At 44.5% G+C, this 19,374-nt stretch overlaps 2 protein-coding genes across 2 annotated transcripts; one reads left to right on the top strand and one right to left on the bottom strand.

The window, feature by feature from the left end:
• Positions 1-10,077: 10,077 nt before the first annotated feature.
• Positions 10,078-10,896, bottom strand: NCBP2AS2 (NCBP2 antisense 2 (head to head)). The gene is made up of 2 exons (XM_088444852.1): positions 10,630-10,896; positions 10,078-10,546 (listed from the first exon to the last, which is right to left on the bottom strand). The coding sequence occupies exon 2, from the start codon at positions 10,476-10,478 to the stop codon at positions 10,173-10,175; it is 306 nt and encodes a 101-aa protein (XP_088300978.1). The 5' UTR covers positions 10,479-10,546; positions 10,630-10,896; the 3' UTR covers positions 10,078-10,172.
• NCBP2 (nuclear cap binding protein subunit 2) lies at positions 10,847-16,924 on the top strand. The gene is made up of 4 exons (XM_088444851.1): positions 10,847-11,133; positions 14,865-15,046; positions 16,360-16,498; positions 16,610-16,924. The coding sequence occupies exons 1-4, from the start codon at positions 11,068-11,070 to the stop codon at positions 16,679-16,681; spliced, it is 459 nt and encodes a 152-aa protein (XP_088300977.1). The 5' UTR covers positions 10,847-11,067; the 3' UTR covers positions 16,682-16,924.
• Positions 16,925-19,374: the final 2,450 nt, after the last annotated feature.

Raw genomic sequence — 19,374 nt, forward strand, 5'->3', positions numbered from 1 at the left:
CGGGCCTATGCAACACCAGCCTAATGCAGGAGATATCACAGAAATCCCATGCAAAAGGCTAATTAGCTCTGCAGACTGAAGTCTCTGTTATTCCCAATGGGAACTGCAGTCTGAACCGATTACCAAGCTCCAAAGAGTATAGCTTTTCATAGCTTGTCCTCGTAGGTTAAAGACATCTTTAGGTATGACTATGGAGGCCTTTTTGCAGGAGAGGCATCATGCAGGCCTCGTCCATAGCTGAAGTTTTTTGGAGCGTCACAGCGCACATGTGCATTGTCAGCAAGTGTGGTGGAATCTTTTGAAACTGAGGGCCTGATTCAGACCCGCTCGCAAGCGGGTCGATGGTGCCCTAGTGCGCATGCGCACGACGGAGGGAGCTCCGTCGTGCGCATGCACGAGACCCGAATAACGACGGGGTAGCCGTCGTTATGGGTCTCGCACCAAAGGGGGCGTGCTGTCGATGGTGAGTGACAGCACGCCCCCTTTGGTGGGCGTGGCTGCCAGACAGAGTCATTCCCATGGGAACGCCTACCGTCTGGGTCCGGCCCCACTGACATCACTAGTGATATCAGTGGGAGTGATTTTGGCTCTGATAGAGCCAAAATCACTCCAGGGCTTGCGGTCACCGAGACCCTACCGCAGGGTCTCGTCGCAAGCCCGATGTTCTTGACCATCATCATGGACGCTCGCATAAACTGTGGGTGGTAACCCACAGTTATGCGAGCGTCCAAAAGGCCGCTTTGAAAAAAAAAAAAAAAAACGCCCTGATTCAGAGCGGCCACTCGTTCAGAGCGTCCGGCTCTGAATCAGGCCCTGAGAACGATTCCTCATTTTGTGTCGTGTTGCAGCTAGTTTGCGCAACCACAATCCCTGTATACATTTTTAATACATATTAATATTAGGGATGAGCTCCGACCCCCATGTTTTGGTTTTGGATTTGTATCACCCCTCAAGTGTTTTGGATCTGGATTTTTTAAATAAAAAAAAAAAAAAAGTTTTAAAAACAGCTAAAATCAACGAGGCTGAAGTTGGCTTCTTATTCATTTCTTATTCATTTCTTATTCACTTCTTATTCAAGCTCCAGCTTCTTATTCATTTTCCAGCTTCTTATTCAGAAAATGTTACATTTAAATATTTAAATAAAGTTAGATCACTAAACTAATGTTATGTAAACAAAGAATTATGTCCCTTACACAGTCTACAATTATTATTTTCCTGGCACAATAAGGATTTGGGCATGAAAAGGGCAGTAAAGTGAGCACAGGCACCACATTTTGTCATTTTGAATAAGAAGCTGTAGTTGTGCAGGGGTTAACTAGCTTCGGTCATCAAATGTTACACTTGAAACCCACAGAGGGTGGTCTGGTACATATGACCCACTTGTCATTTGTCTTGACCAACAAGGATTTTGGCATGAATAGGGCAGTAAATGGGCACAGGCTCCAGAATTTGTCATTTTGAATAAGAAGCTGTAGTTGTGCAGGGGTTAACTAGCTTCGGTCATCAAATGTTACACTTGAAACCCACAGAGGGTGGTCTGGTACATATGACCCACTTGTCATTTGCCTTGACCAACAAGGATTTTGGCATGAATAGGGCAGTAAGGCGAGCACAGGCACCAGATTATCTCATTTTGAATAAGAAGCTGTAGTTGTGCAGGGGTTAATTAGCTTCGGTCATCAAATGTTACACTTGAAACCCACAGAGGGTGGTCTGGTACATATGACCCACTTGTCATTTGTCTTGACCAACAAGGATTTTGGCATGAATAGGGCAGTAAACGGGCACAGGCTCCAGAATTTGTAATTTTGAATAAGAAGCTGTAGTTGTGCAGGGGTTAACTAGCTTCGGTCATCAAATGTTACACTTGAAACCCACAGAGGGTGGTCTGGTACATATGACCCACTTGTCATTTGCCTTGACCAACAAGGATTTTGGCATGAATAGGGCAGTAAAGCGGGCACAGGCACCAGATTATCTCATTTTGAATAAGAAGCTGTAGTTGTGCAGGGGTTAACTAGCTTCGGTCATCAAATGTTACACTTGAAACCCACAGAGGGTGGTCTGGTACATATGACCCACTTGTCATTTGTCTTGACCAACAAGGATTTTGGCATGAATAGGGCAGTAAACGGGCACAGGCTCCAGAATTTGTAATTTTGAATAAGAAGCTGTAGTTGTGCAGGGGTTAACTAGCTTCGGTCATCAAATGTTACACTTGAAACCCACAGAGGGTGGTCTGGTACATATGACCCACTTGTCATTTGCCTTGACCAACAATGATTTTGGCATGAATAGGGCAGTAAAGCGGGCACAGGCACCAGATTATCTCATTTTGAATAAGAAGCTGTAGTTGTGCAGGGGTTAACTAGCTTCGGTCATCAAATGTTACACTTGAAACCCACAGAGGGTGGTCTGGTACATATGACCCACTTGTCATTTGTCTTGACCAACAAGGATTTTGGCATGAATAGGGCAGTAAACGGGCACAGGCTCCAGAATTTGTAATTTTGAATAAGAAGCTGTAGTTGTGCAGGGGTTAACTAGCTTCGGTCATCAAATGTTACACTTGAAACCCATAGAGGGTGGTCTGGTACATATGACCCACTTGTCATTTGCCTTGACCAACAAGGATTTTGGCATGAATAGGGCAGTAAAGCGGGCACAGGCACCAGATTATCTCATTTTGAATAAGAAGCTGTAGTTGTGCAGGGGTTAACTAGCTTCGGTCATCAAATGTTACACGTGAAACCCACAGAGGGTGGTCTGGTACATATGACCCACTTGTCATTTGCCTTGATCAACAAGGATTTTGGCATGAATAGGGCAGTAAACGGGCACAGGCACCAGAATTTGTCATTTTGAATAAGAAGCTGTAGTTGTGCAGGGGTTAACTAGCTTCGGTCATCAAATTTTACACTTGAAACCCACAGAGGGTGGTCTGGTACATATGACCCACTTGTCATTTGCCTTGACCAACAAGGATTTTGGCATGAATAGGGCAGTAAAGCGGGCACAGGCACCAGATTATCTCATTTTGAATAAGAAGCTGTAGTTGTGCAGGGGTTAACTAGCTTCGGTCATCAAATGTTACACTTGAAACCCACAGAGGGTGGTCTGGTACATATGACCCACTTGTCATTTGTCTTGGCGAACAAGGATTTTGGCATGAATAGGGCAGTAAACGGGCACAGGCTCCAGAATTTGTAATTTTGAATAAGAAGCTGTAGTTGTGCAGGGGTTAACTAGCTTCGGTCATCAAATTTTACACTTGAAACCCACAGAGGGTGGTCTGGTACATATGACACACTTGTCATTTGCCTTGACCAACAAGGATTTTGGCATGAATAGGGCAGTAAAGCGGGCACAGGCACCAGATTATCTCATTTTGAATAAGAAGCTGTAGTTGTGCAGGGGTTAACTAGCTTCGGTCATCAAATGTTACACTTGAAACCCACAGAGGGTGGTCTGGTACATATGACCCACTTGTCATTTGCCTTGACCAACAAGGATTTTGGCATGAATAGGGCAGTAAACGGGCACAGGCTCCAGAATTTGTAATTTTAAATAATCTGTAGTTGTGCAGGGGTTAACTAGCTTCGGTCATCAAATGTTACACTTGAAACCCACAGAGGGTGGTCTGGTACATATGACCCACTTGTCATTTGCCTTGACCAACAAGGATTTTGGCATGAATAGGGCAGTAAAGCGGGCACAGGCACCAGATTATCTCATTTTGAATAAGAAGCTGTAGTTGTGCAGGGGTTAACTAGCTTCGGTCATCAAATGTTACACTTGAAACCCACAGAGGGTGGTCTGGTACATATGACCCACTTGTCATTTGTCTTGACCAACAAGGATTTGGGCATAAATAGGGCAGTAATGTGGGCACATGCACCAGGTTTCTGGGCATTGAAGAGGGGTGACAATTTGAATTTGAGCCAATCACAGTGGTGACAATTTTGACAATCTGAGCCAATCACGGCGTGCACCGGCAGCCAATAGAAATCGGCCACAGTGAGCCATTCGTTGTAAGCCGCATCATGGCTGGAAGAGTCAATTTGGCGGAAATGGGTGAAGAGCTCCAGCGGCCGTGGAAGAGTCCAGAAGACACTGGGCTCAAAAGAGAAGAGCTCCAGCGGCTGCAGAAGACGCTAGGAGACACTGGGCTCAATAGAGAAGAGCTCTGACAGCGCCGCTACTGGCCAGAATGGGCCAGCGACAGAAAAATGCGGCTGAGGACCGGAGAGTACTGCAGTGGTTGGGAAGTAAAAGAGCGAATGAAGATCCTCACTGCATCCTCTCCCACCCGACAGGTAGACCCTCTTTGAGGCCTTACCATCATTAACCCCTCCCTAGACCATCAGATTGTTAGGCAGTAGGCACGTAAGGGTTATGAGGCCTTAAGCCTGTGGCACAAATAGGCGGGCATTAGGCCCGTGCTCCTAAGGCTATTGACCCTGGGCAATAGGCCCAGGTCACATAAATAAGTGAGGTGCCAACTTTTCATCTTGCCTGGGTGCCAAACACTATAGTTATTCCCCTGGACCTTGGTCACTGCTACCTGGGTGAAGACTGCTGTGGCAGTGGGAGTTTGCCAGCTCAAGGTGAAGACTACAGGAAGCACTGAGATCGTGGGAGTCGACCCACCTCGGGTGAAGAACACATAGTAATTGTGGATGAACTAGGCTTAGTTCAGCCAAAGACTACTGGACTGGTAAATCTAATTGCATTGTATTTTCATTCAATTGCATGCTATTTTAATTGTCAGGCATTAGGCCCATGGCCACTGTGGGCGTTAAGCCCTAACCAGCAGGGACGGCCTTTGTTAGGCGGACAATAAGCCTGAGCCAGAGAGGGCACTAGTCCCACAAGGTATAAGGGGCATTAGGCCCTATAGGGTTAATTTGGGATCCACATCATTAACCCATTGTTAGGTGTCATTGATCCCCTAGAAGGCAGGCACTAGGCCTGAGGCAGCAGAAGATGATTAAGCCCTGTAGTATTGTTGTTCTGATTTGATAAGAATGTATTGAGGTTTGTAACCTTGTTACCTCGTCATCTCAGCTACTACAATCAGGCCTCCATTAAAAGGTAGGCTGTAGTAAGGTACCTGTTTGTGATTATGGTAATGTTTTGTAACTGCATTATTCCCTTGTCCTGTAACAATTATTGCATTATTGGTGTAGATGCATTGTTGGGGAGCATAGGTGTAGCATGGTGATATGGAGTGCACTACATCCACCCTGTATTGCTGTTGGCAGGGTGCTGATGTATGTATGAGTAGTCAAGTTGGTGTGTGTGGTCAGAGGCGTCACCTACCTTGGTGTCACCTGGTGCGGATGCTCTGAGTCCTCCTGCGCGCCATAGGCGCCCCGGAAGGGGCGTGGCTTCGCAGGAAGGGGCGTGACCTCGCCCATGAAGCGACACCCCTTATGTGAGCCGATCTTGGGTGCGTTACCGCCTCCCGTTCTCGTCACACAGTGGGCTTCCCCAGTGCTCCTGCAGCTGTTGGGGCAGCCCACATTCCCTCCCTGCCTCTCTCCGCGTCTTGGCATCACGGTGACACCATCCGACGGGGTGACACCAAAATAGCAGAGCAGCTCTGCTATTTTGGTGTCAAACCCTTCGGATGGTGTCACCCAGTGCGGCCCGCACCCAGTGGCGGTTCTAGGGGCGGGCTAACAGGGCAGTCGCCCAGAGCGCCGGCCCCTAGAGGGCACCACTGATTCCCCAGGAGGGCAAAAATAAAAATCCCATAAGAAAAATAAAAAAAAAACCAGCGCCAGTCACCCCCGCGTTGATATTTGTTATCAGCGGGCACCCGGCTCCCTCTCTGCAGCAGCAGTCGAAGCTCACTCCAGAGCTCCGGCTCCCGCATAGAGCACTATGGGAGGGACGTCCTGAAGTCTCTCCCATAGAACCGGAGCTCACTCCTGAGCTCCGGCTCCAGCAGAGAGCACTATGGGAGGGACGTCATGACATCTCATAGATCTGTGGTGGAGCCGCGGTCGGACCAGACGGCAGCGGACGCAGGAGTGGGGCCTAAGGTAAGTATTATGTTTGTATGTTTTATTTTTCAGAAGGGAGACATGGGGCATTACTACTGGGGGCATGTCTATAAGGAGGCATTACTACTGGGGGCATGTCTATAAGGGGGCATTACTACTGGGGGCATGTCTATAAAGGGGCATTACTACTGGGGACATGTCTATAAGGGGGCATTACTACTTGGGGCACTAATGGGGGCATTACAACTGTGGGCACTACTATAGGGGGCATTCCTACTGTGGGCACTACTACAGGGGGCATTATTACTGGGGGCATTACCAATGGAGGCACTACTATAGGGTACTTTACCAATGGGGGCATTAACACTGTGGGTACTACTGAGGGCACTGCATGGGGAGCACCAATACTGGGGCCATTGTGTAAGAGACACCACTGCTGTGAGCATTCTATAAGGGGCACCACTACTGTGGGCATTGTATTAGGGGCACTTCTACTCAGTACTGTGGACCTTGTGTATAAGGGGCACTAATTTGAGCATTGTGTAAAAGGGGCACCACTGTGTGTCATAACATGAATAAGGGACTAATGTGTGGCGTAATTTGAATTGGGGATACTGTATTATAGAGGTCATAACTGTGTGTGGCACAATGTATTATACAGGGCATTACTGCGTGTGACATAATGTATTATACAGGGAATTACTGCGTGTGACATAATGTATTATACAGGGCATTACTGCGTGTGGCATAATGTATTATACAAATTCTTACTGCGTGTGGCATGTGTTAAACAGGGCATTACTGCATGTGGCATAATGTGTTATAAAAGCCATTACTGCATGTGGCATAATGTGTTTATAAAGGGCATTACTGTGTGTGGAATTATGTGTTATAAAGGGCATTACTGCACATGGCAATTAATCGTCACGAGCGGAGAGCTTGAGGGGAAGCCCAGCACCTTCGTAAGTGCTGGGCACACCCTACAGTGTGATGAATTGGGGGTCATCCGCAAGGACACACCCCCTTTCCGGAAGCGCATGTGCTTTCAGTGCAAGCTGAGGAACGTCTTCTAAAAAAAAGTTGGCAACTAAAAGTTGGCCCTAAGCTCCACAATGTCTAGAACCGGCCCTGCCCGCACCCCCCTTGTGATGCCAGTGTGTGTGGTAAACACTAAAGAAAGAAGTCAGTATAGTGAAGCCGTGTAGGTGGCTGTTGTTTTGTGTTTATCTGCAGGTACCGAGATCCGGATCATTTGTCCACTGCCCAAATTAATTATGCCAAAATCCTTGTTGGTGAAGGGAAATGGCAAGTGGGTCATGTGTACCTGACCCCCCTCTGTGGGTTCCAAGAGTCAAATTTATTGACCAAGGATAGTTACCCCTGCACAACTACACATACTTATTCAAAATGACAAATTATGGAGCCTGTGCCCGCTTTACTGCCCTATTCATACTCAAAACCTTATTTGTCAAAGCAAGTGACAAGTGGGTCATATGTACCAGACCACCCTCTGTGGGTTTCAAGTGTAACATTTGATGACCGAAGCTAGTTAACCCCTGCACAACTACAGCTTCTTATTCAAAATGACAAAATCTGGTGCCTGTGCCCGCTTTACTGCCCTATTCATGCCAAAATCCTTGTTGCTCAAGGCAAATGACAAGTGGATCATATGTACCAGACCACCCTCTGTGGGTTTCAAGAGTAAAATTTGATGACCGAAGCTAGTTAACCCCTGCACAACTACAGCTTCTTATTCAAAATGACAAATTCTGGAGCCTGTGCCCGTTTACTGCCCTATTCATGCCAAAATCCTTGTTGGTCAAGACAAATGACAAGTGGGTGATATGTACCAGACCACCCTCTGTGGGTTTCAAGTGTAACATTTGATGACCGAAGCTAGTTAACCCCTGCACAACTACAGCTTCTTATTCAAAATGAGATAATCTGGTGCCTGTGCCCGCTTTACTGCCCTATTCATGCCAAAATCCTTGTTGCTCAAGGCAAATGACAAGTGTGTCATATGTACCAGACCACCCTCTGTGGGTCTCAAGTGTAAAATTTGATGACCGAAGCTAGTTAACCCCTGCACAACTACAGCTTCTTATTCAAAATGACAAATTCTGGAGCCTGTGCCCATTTACTGCCCTATTCATGCCAAAATCCTTGTTGGTCAAGGCAAATGACAAGTGGGTCATATGTACCAGACCACCCTCTGTGGGTTTCAAGTGTAACATTTGATGACCGAAGCTAGTTAACCCCTGCACAACTACAGCTTCTTATTCAAAATGAGATAATCTGGTGCCTGTGCCCGCTTTACTGCCCTATTCATGCCAAAATCCTGTTTGGTCAAGGCAAATGACAAGTGGATCATATGTACCAGACCACCCCCTGTGGGTTTCAAGTGTAACATTTGATGACCGAAGCTAGTTAACCCCTGCACAACTACAGCTTCTTATTCAAAATGAGATAATCTGGTGCCTGTGCCCGCTTTACTGCCCTATTCATGCCAAAATCCTTGTTGGTCAAGGCAAATGACAAGTGGGTCATATGTACCAGACCACCCTCTGTGGGTCTCAAGTGTAACATTTGATGACCGAAGCTAGTTAACCCCTGCACAACTACAGCTTCTTATTCAAAATGACAAATTCTGTAGCCTGTGCCCATTTACTGCCCTATTCATGCCAAAATCCTTGTTGGTCAAGACAAATGACAAGTGGGTGATATGTACCAGACCACCCTCTGTGGGTTTCAAGTGTAACATTTGATGACCGAAGCTAGTTAACCCCTGCACAACTACAGCTTCTTATTCAAAATGAGATAATCTGGTGCCTGTGCCCGCTTTACTGCCCTATTCATGCCAAAATCCTGTTTGGTCAAGGCAAATGACAAGTGGATCATATGTACCAGACCACCCCCTGTGGGTTTCAAGTGTAACATTTGATGACCGAAGCTAGTTAACCCCTGCACAACTACAGCTTCTTATTCAAAATGAGATAATCTGGTGCCTGTGCCCGCTTTACTGCCCTATTCATGCCAAAATCCTTGTTGGTCAAGGCAAATGACAAGTGGGTCATATGTACCAGACCACCCTCTGTGGATTTCAAGTGTAACATTTGATGACCAAAGCTAGTTAACCCCTGCACAACTACAGCTTCTTATTCAAAATGACAAAATATAGTGCCTGTGCCCGCTTTACTGCCCTTTTCATGCCCAAATCCTTATTGTGCCAGGAAAATAATAATTGTAGACTGTGTAAGGGACATAATTCTTTGTTTACATAGTGTTAGTTTAGTGATCTAACTTTATTTAAATATTTTAATGTAAGATTTTCTGAATAAGAATCTGGAGCTTGAATAAGAAATGAATAAGAAGTGAATAAGAAGTGAATAAGAAATGAATAAGAAGCTGGAGCTTGAATAAGAAATGAATAAGAAGTGAATAAGAAGTGAATAAGAAATGAATAAGAAGCTGGAGCTTGAATAAGAAATGAATAAGAAATGAATAAGAAGCTGGCCGAATAAGAAGCCAACTTCAGCCTCGTTAAAATCATGTAATTTATGTAATCTAAAACCCGAAAATTCTGATTTAAAATCCGAACATCAAAAAGATCAGAACTGCGACCTGGATTTACCCGGATCTCCCCAGGAGATTAGAACCGCAACTCGGATTTCTGGAGAACCGAACATCTCTAATTAATATAGTTGGGATAATGGTGTTAAAATTTCTAATACCCACCACAATAATGAATTGTTAGTAATTGGGGCACTGTGTTTATTCCTACATAAGCTCTCACAAACAGGACTCTCCTGCATCTTGTTCTCTCCCTGTGCTTATCCATGTCCCCAGTGCACTTATATGTTTTCTAATTATTATATTTAAGCGGCCTTGTTTTAATAAAACTACTTCTCTGTACAGTGCTTTGGACACTTGGTAGCACCATATAAAGGATAATAATAATGTGGAAAGTCTGTAGAAAAACACAAATTCACTAAAGTAGAATACATTTCAGATGGCCCCAGGGCTGGGGGCACCAGGCACAGATACCGCTGTATGCATATACTAGTAGTGGAATATACAATTTATTGATGTGCAGGAGTGACGCTGCGGCAGCAGCAGGGTAGCACAGGGGTGTGTGCAGGGTGCGTCTCCCCAGTACACCGGTCACTTGCCGCCCCCCTGTCTTCTCATCTGAGCCTTCAAGTCCTCTAACCCCGTCCTAACGTCCTTCACAAACGAGTCCTTGATCCTGCCCACCCTGCGCGCTAAGTCCCCGGGAGCGTCCTGCCGCAGCTGCTGCATGGTGTCGGAGCGCATCAGGCGCTGCACCGTATCTTTGCCGGCCAGCTGGGCCTTGGTGATGGCGAAGGCGGTGATCTGGGCGCCCCTGCGGATGGGCCGGGACTCGGACAGCTTCTCTATCAGCTGCGGGTTGTTCAGTAGGCGGTAGAGCATCCGTATCAGCACCATCCTTCCGCCGGCCGCTCACTCTGCCGGGGATACGGTGCCAGAACACACGGGGGAACAGAGGCGGCCGCCTGCGGAGAGAAGAGAGTGTGTGAGGTGACGGGGTCACAGTCTGTCCGCATAGCCGTGATATAACATTACACACACACAGTACCTGCTGTTATTTCCCGGCTCTGTCTCTATTACCGACGCTGACTGCGCTACTGGCCTGTTGCTGCCGCCCGCACACGGGGACACAGAGATCTACTTTTGGTGGCCAGATACTACTACAGTAGAGGAAAAACAACGGCGCTATCAGGGCATGGAACCGCACTTCCGCCCTCTCACGACACATCCGGTACATTCACTGAAGGGGAACTATGCACAGCCTAGTGTCTAAATCCCCTTCACGGAGAGGACACTGACGTCATCAACCAGTGTCCAGCGTCATTCCTTACCATCCAAGTGCAACCACAGCGGCGCCACATCCGCCCTGACCCCAGAAGTACCGGTTTACTTCCTGCGCCTTTGTCGCAATAGAGCTGCGCCTGACGGCAGTGAGTGAGGGTGTGCTGTGCCGCTGCCTGAGTACGTGTCCGGGTACAGCGCGGAGATGTTGAAAGCACTAAGGAGCGACTCGTACGTGGAGCTGACCCTCTACCGGGACCAATACTTCAAGGTACTATCCACCACATCCAGTGTACCTGGCGGTGGCTGTAGCAGGCGGCAGTGCTGGGGGAGAGCAGGATGCAAAAGTGTGTTGGATCAGTCACCTCTATTACAGATAAAAAGGCATTGTCGGAGACAATCGTGCGTAATGAGATGCTTTTGTGTGTGTGTGTGATAACCAGAGTGTAATAAGATATGAACTACTGTAGTTTCCCAAACTCAGCCATTACGGTCTAGGTTATAAGGATATTCATGTTTAGGTCCAGATGGTTAAACCAAATTGACTAAGTTACTAATTAAGTCACCTGTGCTCAAGCATGGATATCCTTAAAACCTGGACTGTAATGGCAGAGTTTGGGTATCTCCCTGCTAATGCATACCGTGCAGGGGATAGTTGCACACACATACTACTGACCACAGGCATTTGTTGGCTTGCTACTATGTGGCTGCTGGACTGTGCCCATGTGGAAACTTGAGTCAGTTCAGTTGTTAAAGGTCACTTATTAGGATGTGGTGCTGAATTGTTGACATGATAGAATGTTGACAAACCATCCCCGATGGTCTAGCGGTGACTTGCCTGTTTGCGGTAGAGGTGTCTTCTGGGTCCTGATGGTCACCTATGGAGCAGTTGTGGTGCAGACCTCTGACAAAGTGGAAGATCCGGTAAGTATTCTTCCCATAACCTTCCTGTCCTGCAGCCTAAAGCTGGGTACACACTGAACAGATGTATCTGCCTGTCCTGCCCACCTCCCCGCGGCCTCTGCTGCAAGTGTACGGGTGGTCAGGAGATGCCCGTACACACTGCCCAATGGATATATCTGCCATTCGCTGTGCAGCAGAGCGGATGCGATATGTCTGTGAACGACGTTCAGACATGTCGCTGGTACACACTAACCAACTGGCACCCGATATATTGGCTGATCAATTGTTCGGCCATTATATCTGTCATTGTGTACCCAGCATAACCCTGATGTTGACACTGTAAACGTTTTGACATTCTGAGGATGTTGTCTGTTGACACTTCAACGATGTCGACATTGTGGTATTGACATTGATTGCCAACATTGTGAATGTCAACCTTACAATTGTGTCCAATAATAATAATATTATTAAGTTAATTATATAGTCCCAGCATATTCTGTTGCGCTTTATCATTATGTTGAAGTAGGAGAGAGATTTGCTAACGCTGCAATTGAAAATTAGCAGCTAAAAACATTTACAGCTGAGTGATACTGGCTGGCAATGAGACCTGGCATTGCTGAGATACATATGCGCACTATGCTGGAAACCCATATCGCCCTCTTCCTGCTATCCTAAAAGTGATAATAGGATTGTGACCGTAAAGATACTGCCGCTATGGAAGAGCATAAAACCCCCTTCAGAAGCCGTACCTAGAAGTGTCGTGAGGGCGGAAGTGGAGATTTCTGCCCACACTTTCCACAAAAATAAGAAAATTGGCCCCTTGTGAGCTTGCTTCGCTCGAATGTATTCCCCCTCTATGCCCACTTGGATGGTAGGGAATGACGTTGAACACTGGCAGATGACGTCATTGTACATCTACGGAAAGGGATCTATCTCTTCCCCTGCAGCTATCCCGCTTATATAGGCAACTATTGCCAGAACCATAAAGTCAAGGCTATAGCCAACAATATTTTTTGCAGACTTTGGGGTTTGTTAATTCAAGAGCAGCCTTATATCCTTTTTTGCCATATTTAGGGCTCTTGTCCCTATGATAGACACCTATATCTGCACTTATAACATTGCTATGTGTGTATCTGGAGGTGCCCTAAGATTCACAGGATGTTTAATTTTTCTGGCTGTTCGTACAAGAACTTGACATGCTGGTATGTGGCTTTCTTGCTGGCTTTTACTTTTTTTTTTTTTAATGTTTGTTTTTAAACCATGTTAGGCACTATTTGCAAACTATTCAACTAGAATTAATGATTTGTTTTATTGTAAACAATAGTTATCCACAAAAGCAACATACAGAAGTATCCACATACATATAGCCTCTTTGCGCGACAAGCAGCCCTTCTAGTCGTGCCATGGCGTGACTGTAGTGCAGAGCCTCTTTTCATGCAACTTTTTTCCTTCAAATGTGTCTTATTTGCACAGCGATGTGACTAGTTAGCACAAGCAGCTTCTGCTGATTAAAATGATATGCAGCATACCTATGTTCTGTGTGTCTGCCTTTCTGAAAAAGCAGCTGAATGTGGTAAAACACGTTAATGACTCACAGAAATAGTGTCTACTATCCTGGAACCTTATTATATTGCAATATACCATCTGGATTTACCACACTATTTTAGATTTTATCTGCTCCCTTTTGGCTCCCGTTACCATTGGGCCTGCACCATACTCCATGGCACCTCCCAGTCACGGCTCTCCCTGTTCACTCAGTCTGACGCTGTACTACGAGTCTGGAGATGGAAACATTGCAGCCGGGAGGCAGTTAGCCACAGCGGGGACCTGGCTAGCAGGAGCAGCGATCCCACTATTAGTTACCAGCAATCTCTGGATTGAGACGTTTTTTCATAGGCTGCGGTTATTACTTTGTATCTCTATTTACCTACATCACATGTGGACATTCAGCATACACGATTTATGATTTAGATCATAGCCTCCACAGCTTTGCTCATTGCTTGCTTTCTGCTATTGATACGATTTTTAATATCGACTAATATCACTTTAATTTAATAAATACACTGTTCTTTACATTTGTTTAATTTTCAGTGTATTTTTGTGTATACAGCGCCTTTCCACCTATCCAGTCTTTTGTATCTATTGGCACTTCCTGTGCTTTTTGGGAGTGGTGGCATTACTCCCAGGTGGTGGGCAGCTATTTACACAATTAGATATTTGCTTATTTGTTGGTTGAGATTTACTTCTTTCTGGCGCTTGTTTTTTTCTCTTTTTTTTTTGTTGTTCTACCTATGTTCTGTGTGTGACTGCGGGTGTATCTGCATGTGAAACGGTACATTACAGTGTCAGCGGCTATAACACTGTAACATAGCATTTTGCATGCAGATACACCCGCAGTCGCACACAGAACATAGGCATGTTGCATATCATTTTAATCAGCAGAAGCTGCTTGTGCTAACTACTAGTTGCATCGCTGTGCGAATAAGATGCATTTGAAGGTAAAAAGTTGCACAGAGAGACACTCGGCGCTACCGAGTCACACGGAGCTCCCGTGTTGTGTGGCGCGACTTGTAGCGCACGGGTAGTTGTATGTGGACACATCTGTATGGACCCATACTAAAAAGTATGAGACTTATTTTTATTTTGTTTCTTTGATATTTGTTATTGGCTCATGGTCTCTAGTATATAGGCAGCTTGTGTGTTTATTGCTGGGAATGTCAGAGTATAAGGGTCCATTGTGCGTGATCCTGTAATACATTTATGTATACCAATAAAGTGCTTTAACCATGACTTCCAATGTCATCACTTCCCTAACAGGTGCCTTGGAAATAAACTACTGACCCTTTTTTAATGTTTACCACGCTGAATAGAGAGAAACCTGTGGCCCACCCTCCTGTATGTCAGCGGTACAGACCAATAGAGGGCACTGATATACAGGAAAAGGTGGCGTCAGTGTACAGGACACTGCTGCCCAGTATTGCCGTTAGCATGATAGGTTCTCTGTAAATTAGAGATGCTCTTATTCAAGTGGAGTAATCATAAGCAAGTGATAGGCCACTTAATTAGTATATTATTTATTTGTATTCATTTTTATTCCAGGGTGACAAATCTGATCAAGAGAAGGTATTGCGACAAAGTTGCACTTTGTATGTTGGAAATCTGTCCTTTTATACAACAGAAGAACAAATCTATGAATTATTCAGTAAAAGTGGAGATGTGAAGAAAATCATTATGGGTCTTGATAAAGTAAAGAAAACAGCCTGTGGATTCTGCTTTGTTGAGTATCCTTTTTGTCAGTGACTCGTAGTAAAGCACTTACCTCTGCCACACTAGCCAAAGAGCACATAGGGGCATATTCAATACCCCGCGGCTGACTGCAGCGTCAGACTTATTCAATTAGCGGGGATTCCTCGTGCAGGACTCCCCGCAGTCGGACTTTGCCCCGCAATTCATGAAGGTGCGAGGTAAAAACCACGAAATCGGGCTCGTGCACGGGGAAATAAACCATTGTTTACGCGGAATCAGTGTTTCCGCACGTGAGTCCCGATTTTTCGACACGGGAAAAAGGCTATTTTATTGAATAGCTTTTTCCCGTGTCATGGAGATTTTGGCTGGCAATTAGTTGCGGGGTAAACCCAGAGGCTAATTAAATACCTGTAATAGTCTTTGGTGTGTATGTAACTGTTCCTATCTGATCAGGATTTACAGTGATTTTCCTGTCATCCCTGAATGTGTATCGGCTTTCTAGCTTTCCATGCTGGTATGATTGCCTCACCCCTCTGTGATGTAGAAAAAAGTGTATGGCTGATGTGTTTTCTATTCCCTTTATACACAGTTGGATCCATTCAATTCAGTGGGAGTTGAATAGCGCCAGAAAGTTGGTCACGGAGCTATTCCGTTCAGCGTACTGTTTAGTCTGACAATTACAAGTTTAGTTGGAGAATGCTGGTTCTTGTGACTTAACCTGGGTGTTTTGTCACGAGAGCAGTCATTCACCGAATAAATAGAGTGCTGACCGTGAGGCTGTTGGCACCGTGCTAAGCCAGCAAACAGCCTCATGGCTGGCACTTGAGTTGTATTTCTTCTTGCACCCTCCTGAGGAGGGTGCAAGAAGAAATCATTTAGTCGACCGATGAATGGAATAGCTACGGGACCAATTTCACGGCGCTATTCAACTCCTGCTGAATTGAATCACCCCCAGTGAATTTTAGGGGTCTTGCTTGATACTCTTAAAGTTTATATAACCAATTAAAGGTAACAAGTAGGTCCTTATGTAGCCCCGCTCCTGATCCCTTCTTGTTTCTGACAATTTTAACAACTTTTAGTTATCAGTTGTGTGTTTTTGTTTTTTTTTCTTTCTTTCTTCCTTTGGGCAATGATACTAGATCTCAGTGGCTGTACTGTTCAGATTCCTAAAGAGCAAGCTAATAAGAAGGCAAAATGTGTACTGTCAGTGCTTTTGTTAGGAGACAAGGTTATTTTAATATTTTGTAAACCTATCAATAGGGCTTAATCTGTAGGTTGCAAATTGACTATATGCTTCAAAGTATGGGAGAACACTACACAATCTGTTGTACCTTAACTTTGTTCTAAGATACTACACCAGAGGGGAAGCTGAACATGCAATGAGATTTATCAATGGTACTCAGTTAGATGACCGAATCATCAGAACAGACTGGGATACCGGTTTCAGAGAAGGCAGACAGTATGGACGTGGCAGATCTGGTGGGCAGGTAAGTAAAAGTTATTTGAAGCCAAAGTTAGACCAGTGGTACAGTAGATTACCAATGCTGCTCTATTGTTGTTCTAAACACTTTCTGTTTCCTTACCCAACTTTGTTCTAGGTCAGAGATGAATATCGTCTAGATTATGATGCTGGAAGAGGAGGTTATGGTAAAGTTGTACAGACATTCTGAAGAATTGAAAATCCAGACTGTTTTGAAGATCTTTCCCACATTAAACACAACCTAGTGGTGTTTTTGTGTCTTTGAATGTCCTTTCCATGAAAGAATGTTTTAAGTTGGATTTGTTTATGTAAAGGAAAGTGCATAAGGTTGTCATCTCACATCTGTTTGTAAGGTTTTTGAAATCATTCCTGCATGGAATGTATGGCTTGTATATTATTTTTCATTTTAGAATAAAAAGTAAAAACTCCTAAACATTTACTTTGAATCTTTATTTCAAGTAAGTTGGATAAGATTTTAAATTTAAAATGTTAAAAGGGTGATATCATAAATATACAGTCAGGTGCATAAATATTGGGACATTGACAGAATTTTCATATTTTGGCCTGTATTCACCACCACAATGGCTTTGAAATGAAACAAACAAGATGTGCTTTAACTGCAGACTTTCAGATTTAATTTGAGGGTAATTACATCCAAATCAGGTGAACGGTGTAGGAATTACAATGGTTTCTATATGTGCCTCCCACTTTTTAAGGGGCCAAAAGTAATGGGATTATCAACTCAAAAGCTATTTCATGGACAGGTGTGGGCTATTCCCTTGTTATTTCATTATCAATTAAGCAGGTAAAAGGTCTGGAGTTGATTCTAGGTGTGATATTTGCATTTGGAATCAGTTGCTGTCGACTCTCAATATGAGATCCAAAGAGTTGTCACTATCAGTGAAGCAAGGCATCATTAGGCTGAAAAATCAAAACAAACCCATCAAAGAGATAGCAAAAACATTAGGTGTGGCCAAATCAACTGTTTGGAACATTCTTAAAAAGAAAGAACGCATCGGAGAGCTCAGCAACACCAAAAGACCTGGAAGACCACAGAAAACAACTGTGGTGGATGACAGAAGAATTATTTCCCTGGTGAAGAAAAACCCCTTCACAACAGTTGGCCAAATCATTTACACTCTCCAGGAGGTAGGTGTATATGTGTCAAAGTCAACAATCAAGAGAAGACTTCACAAGAGTGAATATAGAGGGTTCACCACAAGATGCAAACCATTGGTGAGCCACAAAACAGGAAGACCAGATTAGAGTTCGCCAAACAACATCTAAAAAAGCCATTACAGTTCTGGAACAACATCCTATGGACAGATGAGACAAAGATCAACTTGTACCAGAGTGATGGGAAGAGAAGAGTATGGAGAAGGAAAGGAACTGCTCATGATCCAAATCATACCACCTCATCAGTAAAGCATGGTGGTGGTAGTATCATGGCGTGGGCATGTATGGCTGCCAATGGAACTGGTTCCCTTGTATTTTGATGATGTGACTGCTGACAAAAGCAGCAGAATGAATTCTGAAGTGTTTCAGGCAATATTATATGCTCATATTCAGTCAAATGCTTCAGAACTCATTGGACGGCGCTTCACAGTGCAGATGGACAATGACCCGAAGCATACTGCAAAAGCAACCAAAGAGTTTTTTTAAGGCTAAAAAGTGGAATGTTATGCAATGGCCAAGTCAATCCCCTGACCTGAATCCGATTGAGCATACATTTCACTTGATGAAGACAAAACTGAAGGGAAAATGCCCCAAGAACAAGCAGGAACTGAAGACATTTGCAGTAGAGGCCTGGCAGAGCATCACCAGGGATGAAACCCAGCGTCTGGTGATGTCTATGCGTTCCAGACTTCAGGCTGTAATTGCCTGCAAAGGATTTGCAACAAAGTATTAAAAAGTGAAAGTTAGATTTAGGATTGTTTAGTTTGTCCCATTACTTTTGGCCCCTTAAAAAGTGGGAGGCACATATAGAAACCGTTGTAATTCCTACACCGTTCACCTCATTTGGATGTAATTACCCTCAAATTAAATCTGAAAGTCTACAGTTAAAGCACATCTTGTTTGTTTCATTTCAAAGATATTGTGGTGGTGAATACAGGCAAAAATATGAAAATTCTGGCAATGTCCCAATATTTATGCACCTGACTGTACCTGTTTTCCTGACGCTGATATTGAAGAACAACTGTTCTGTGATAAATGATCCAGAATAATGACCACTGTGGTCAACAAAACTGGTTTGTTGTGAAAGACCAGCAAGACACATTTTATTGACCTTTCAGATATTTAGTGAAGAAAGATGTCTTGTTTTTTGCAGTGTCAGGGAAAATGTAGGCATGGAAGCCCAGCAGCAGGTGGTTGTTCTCTTGAAGGGAAATCAGACTTTTTTTTTCACTATGACCATTATCAGCAAGATACATATAAAAGCTACTTGACCCCCTAGCGAAAACTGTAACGAAAGTTCCTCTAGCTGCGTCCCAGAGACTGTGCAGTAATTTTCCCCAGGGATACTTCATTCTCCTCAGTGATCAAGAAACTTCACTACACCTTCCCCACACCGCAGCTGCCATTTTAAAATGGTGGATCTAGCAGTGTCTGGGATTTTAAGCTAGGTACACAATATAAAATTCTGTACAATCTTGTTGGTTGGAATGAAAATCTGGTTATGTATGGGAGCAAATGACAATCCACCATTTACTCCCAAACACCATTTTATAATCTATTAGCTAAATTGTCACTTTAATGCAGGTTTCCAAACTCTGCCATTAAAGTCCAGGTTTTAAGGACATCCATGCTTGAGCACAGGTGAATTAACTAGTATCCCAGTCAAATTGATTTAACCATCTGGGCTTAAGCAGGGATATCCTTAAA

This window comes from Taudactylus pleione, unplaced genomic scaffold (genome assembly GCF_031769625.1).
Source record: "Taudactylus pleione unplaced genomic scaffold, aTauple2 ptg000372l, whole genome shotgun sequence".
NCBI classification, from domain to species: Eukaryota; Metazoa; Chordata; class Amphibia; order Anura; family Myobatrachidae; genus Taudactylus; species Taudactylus pleione.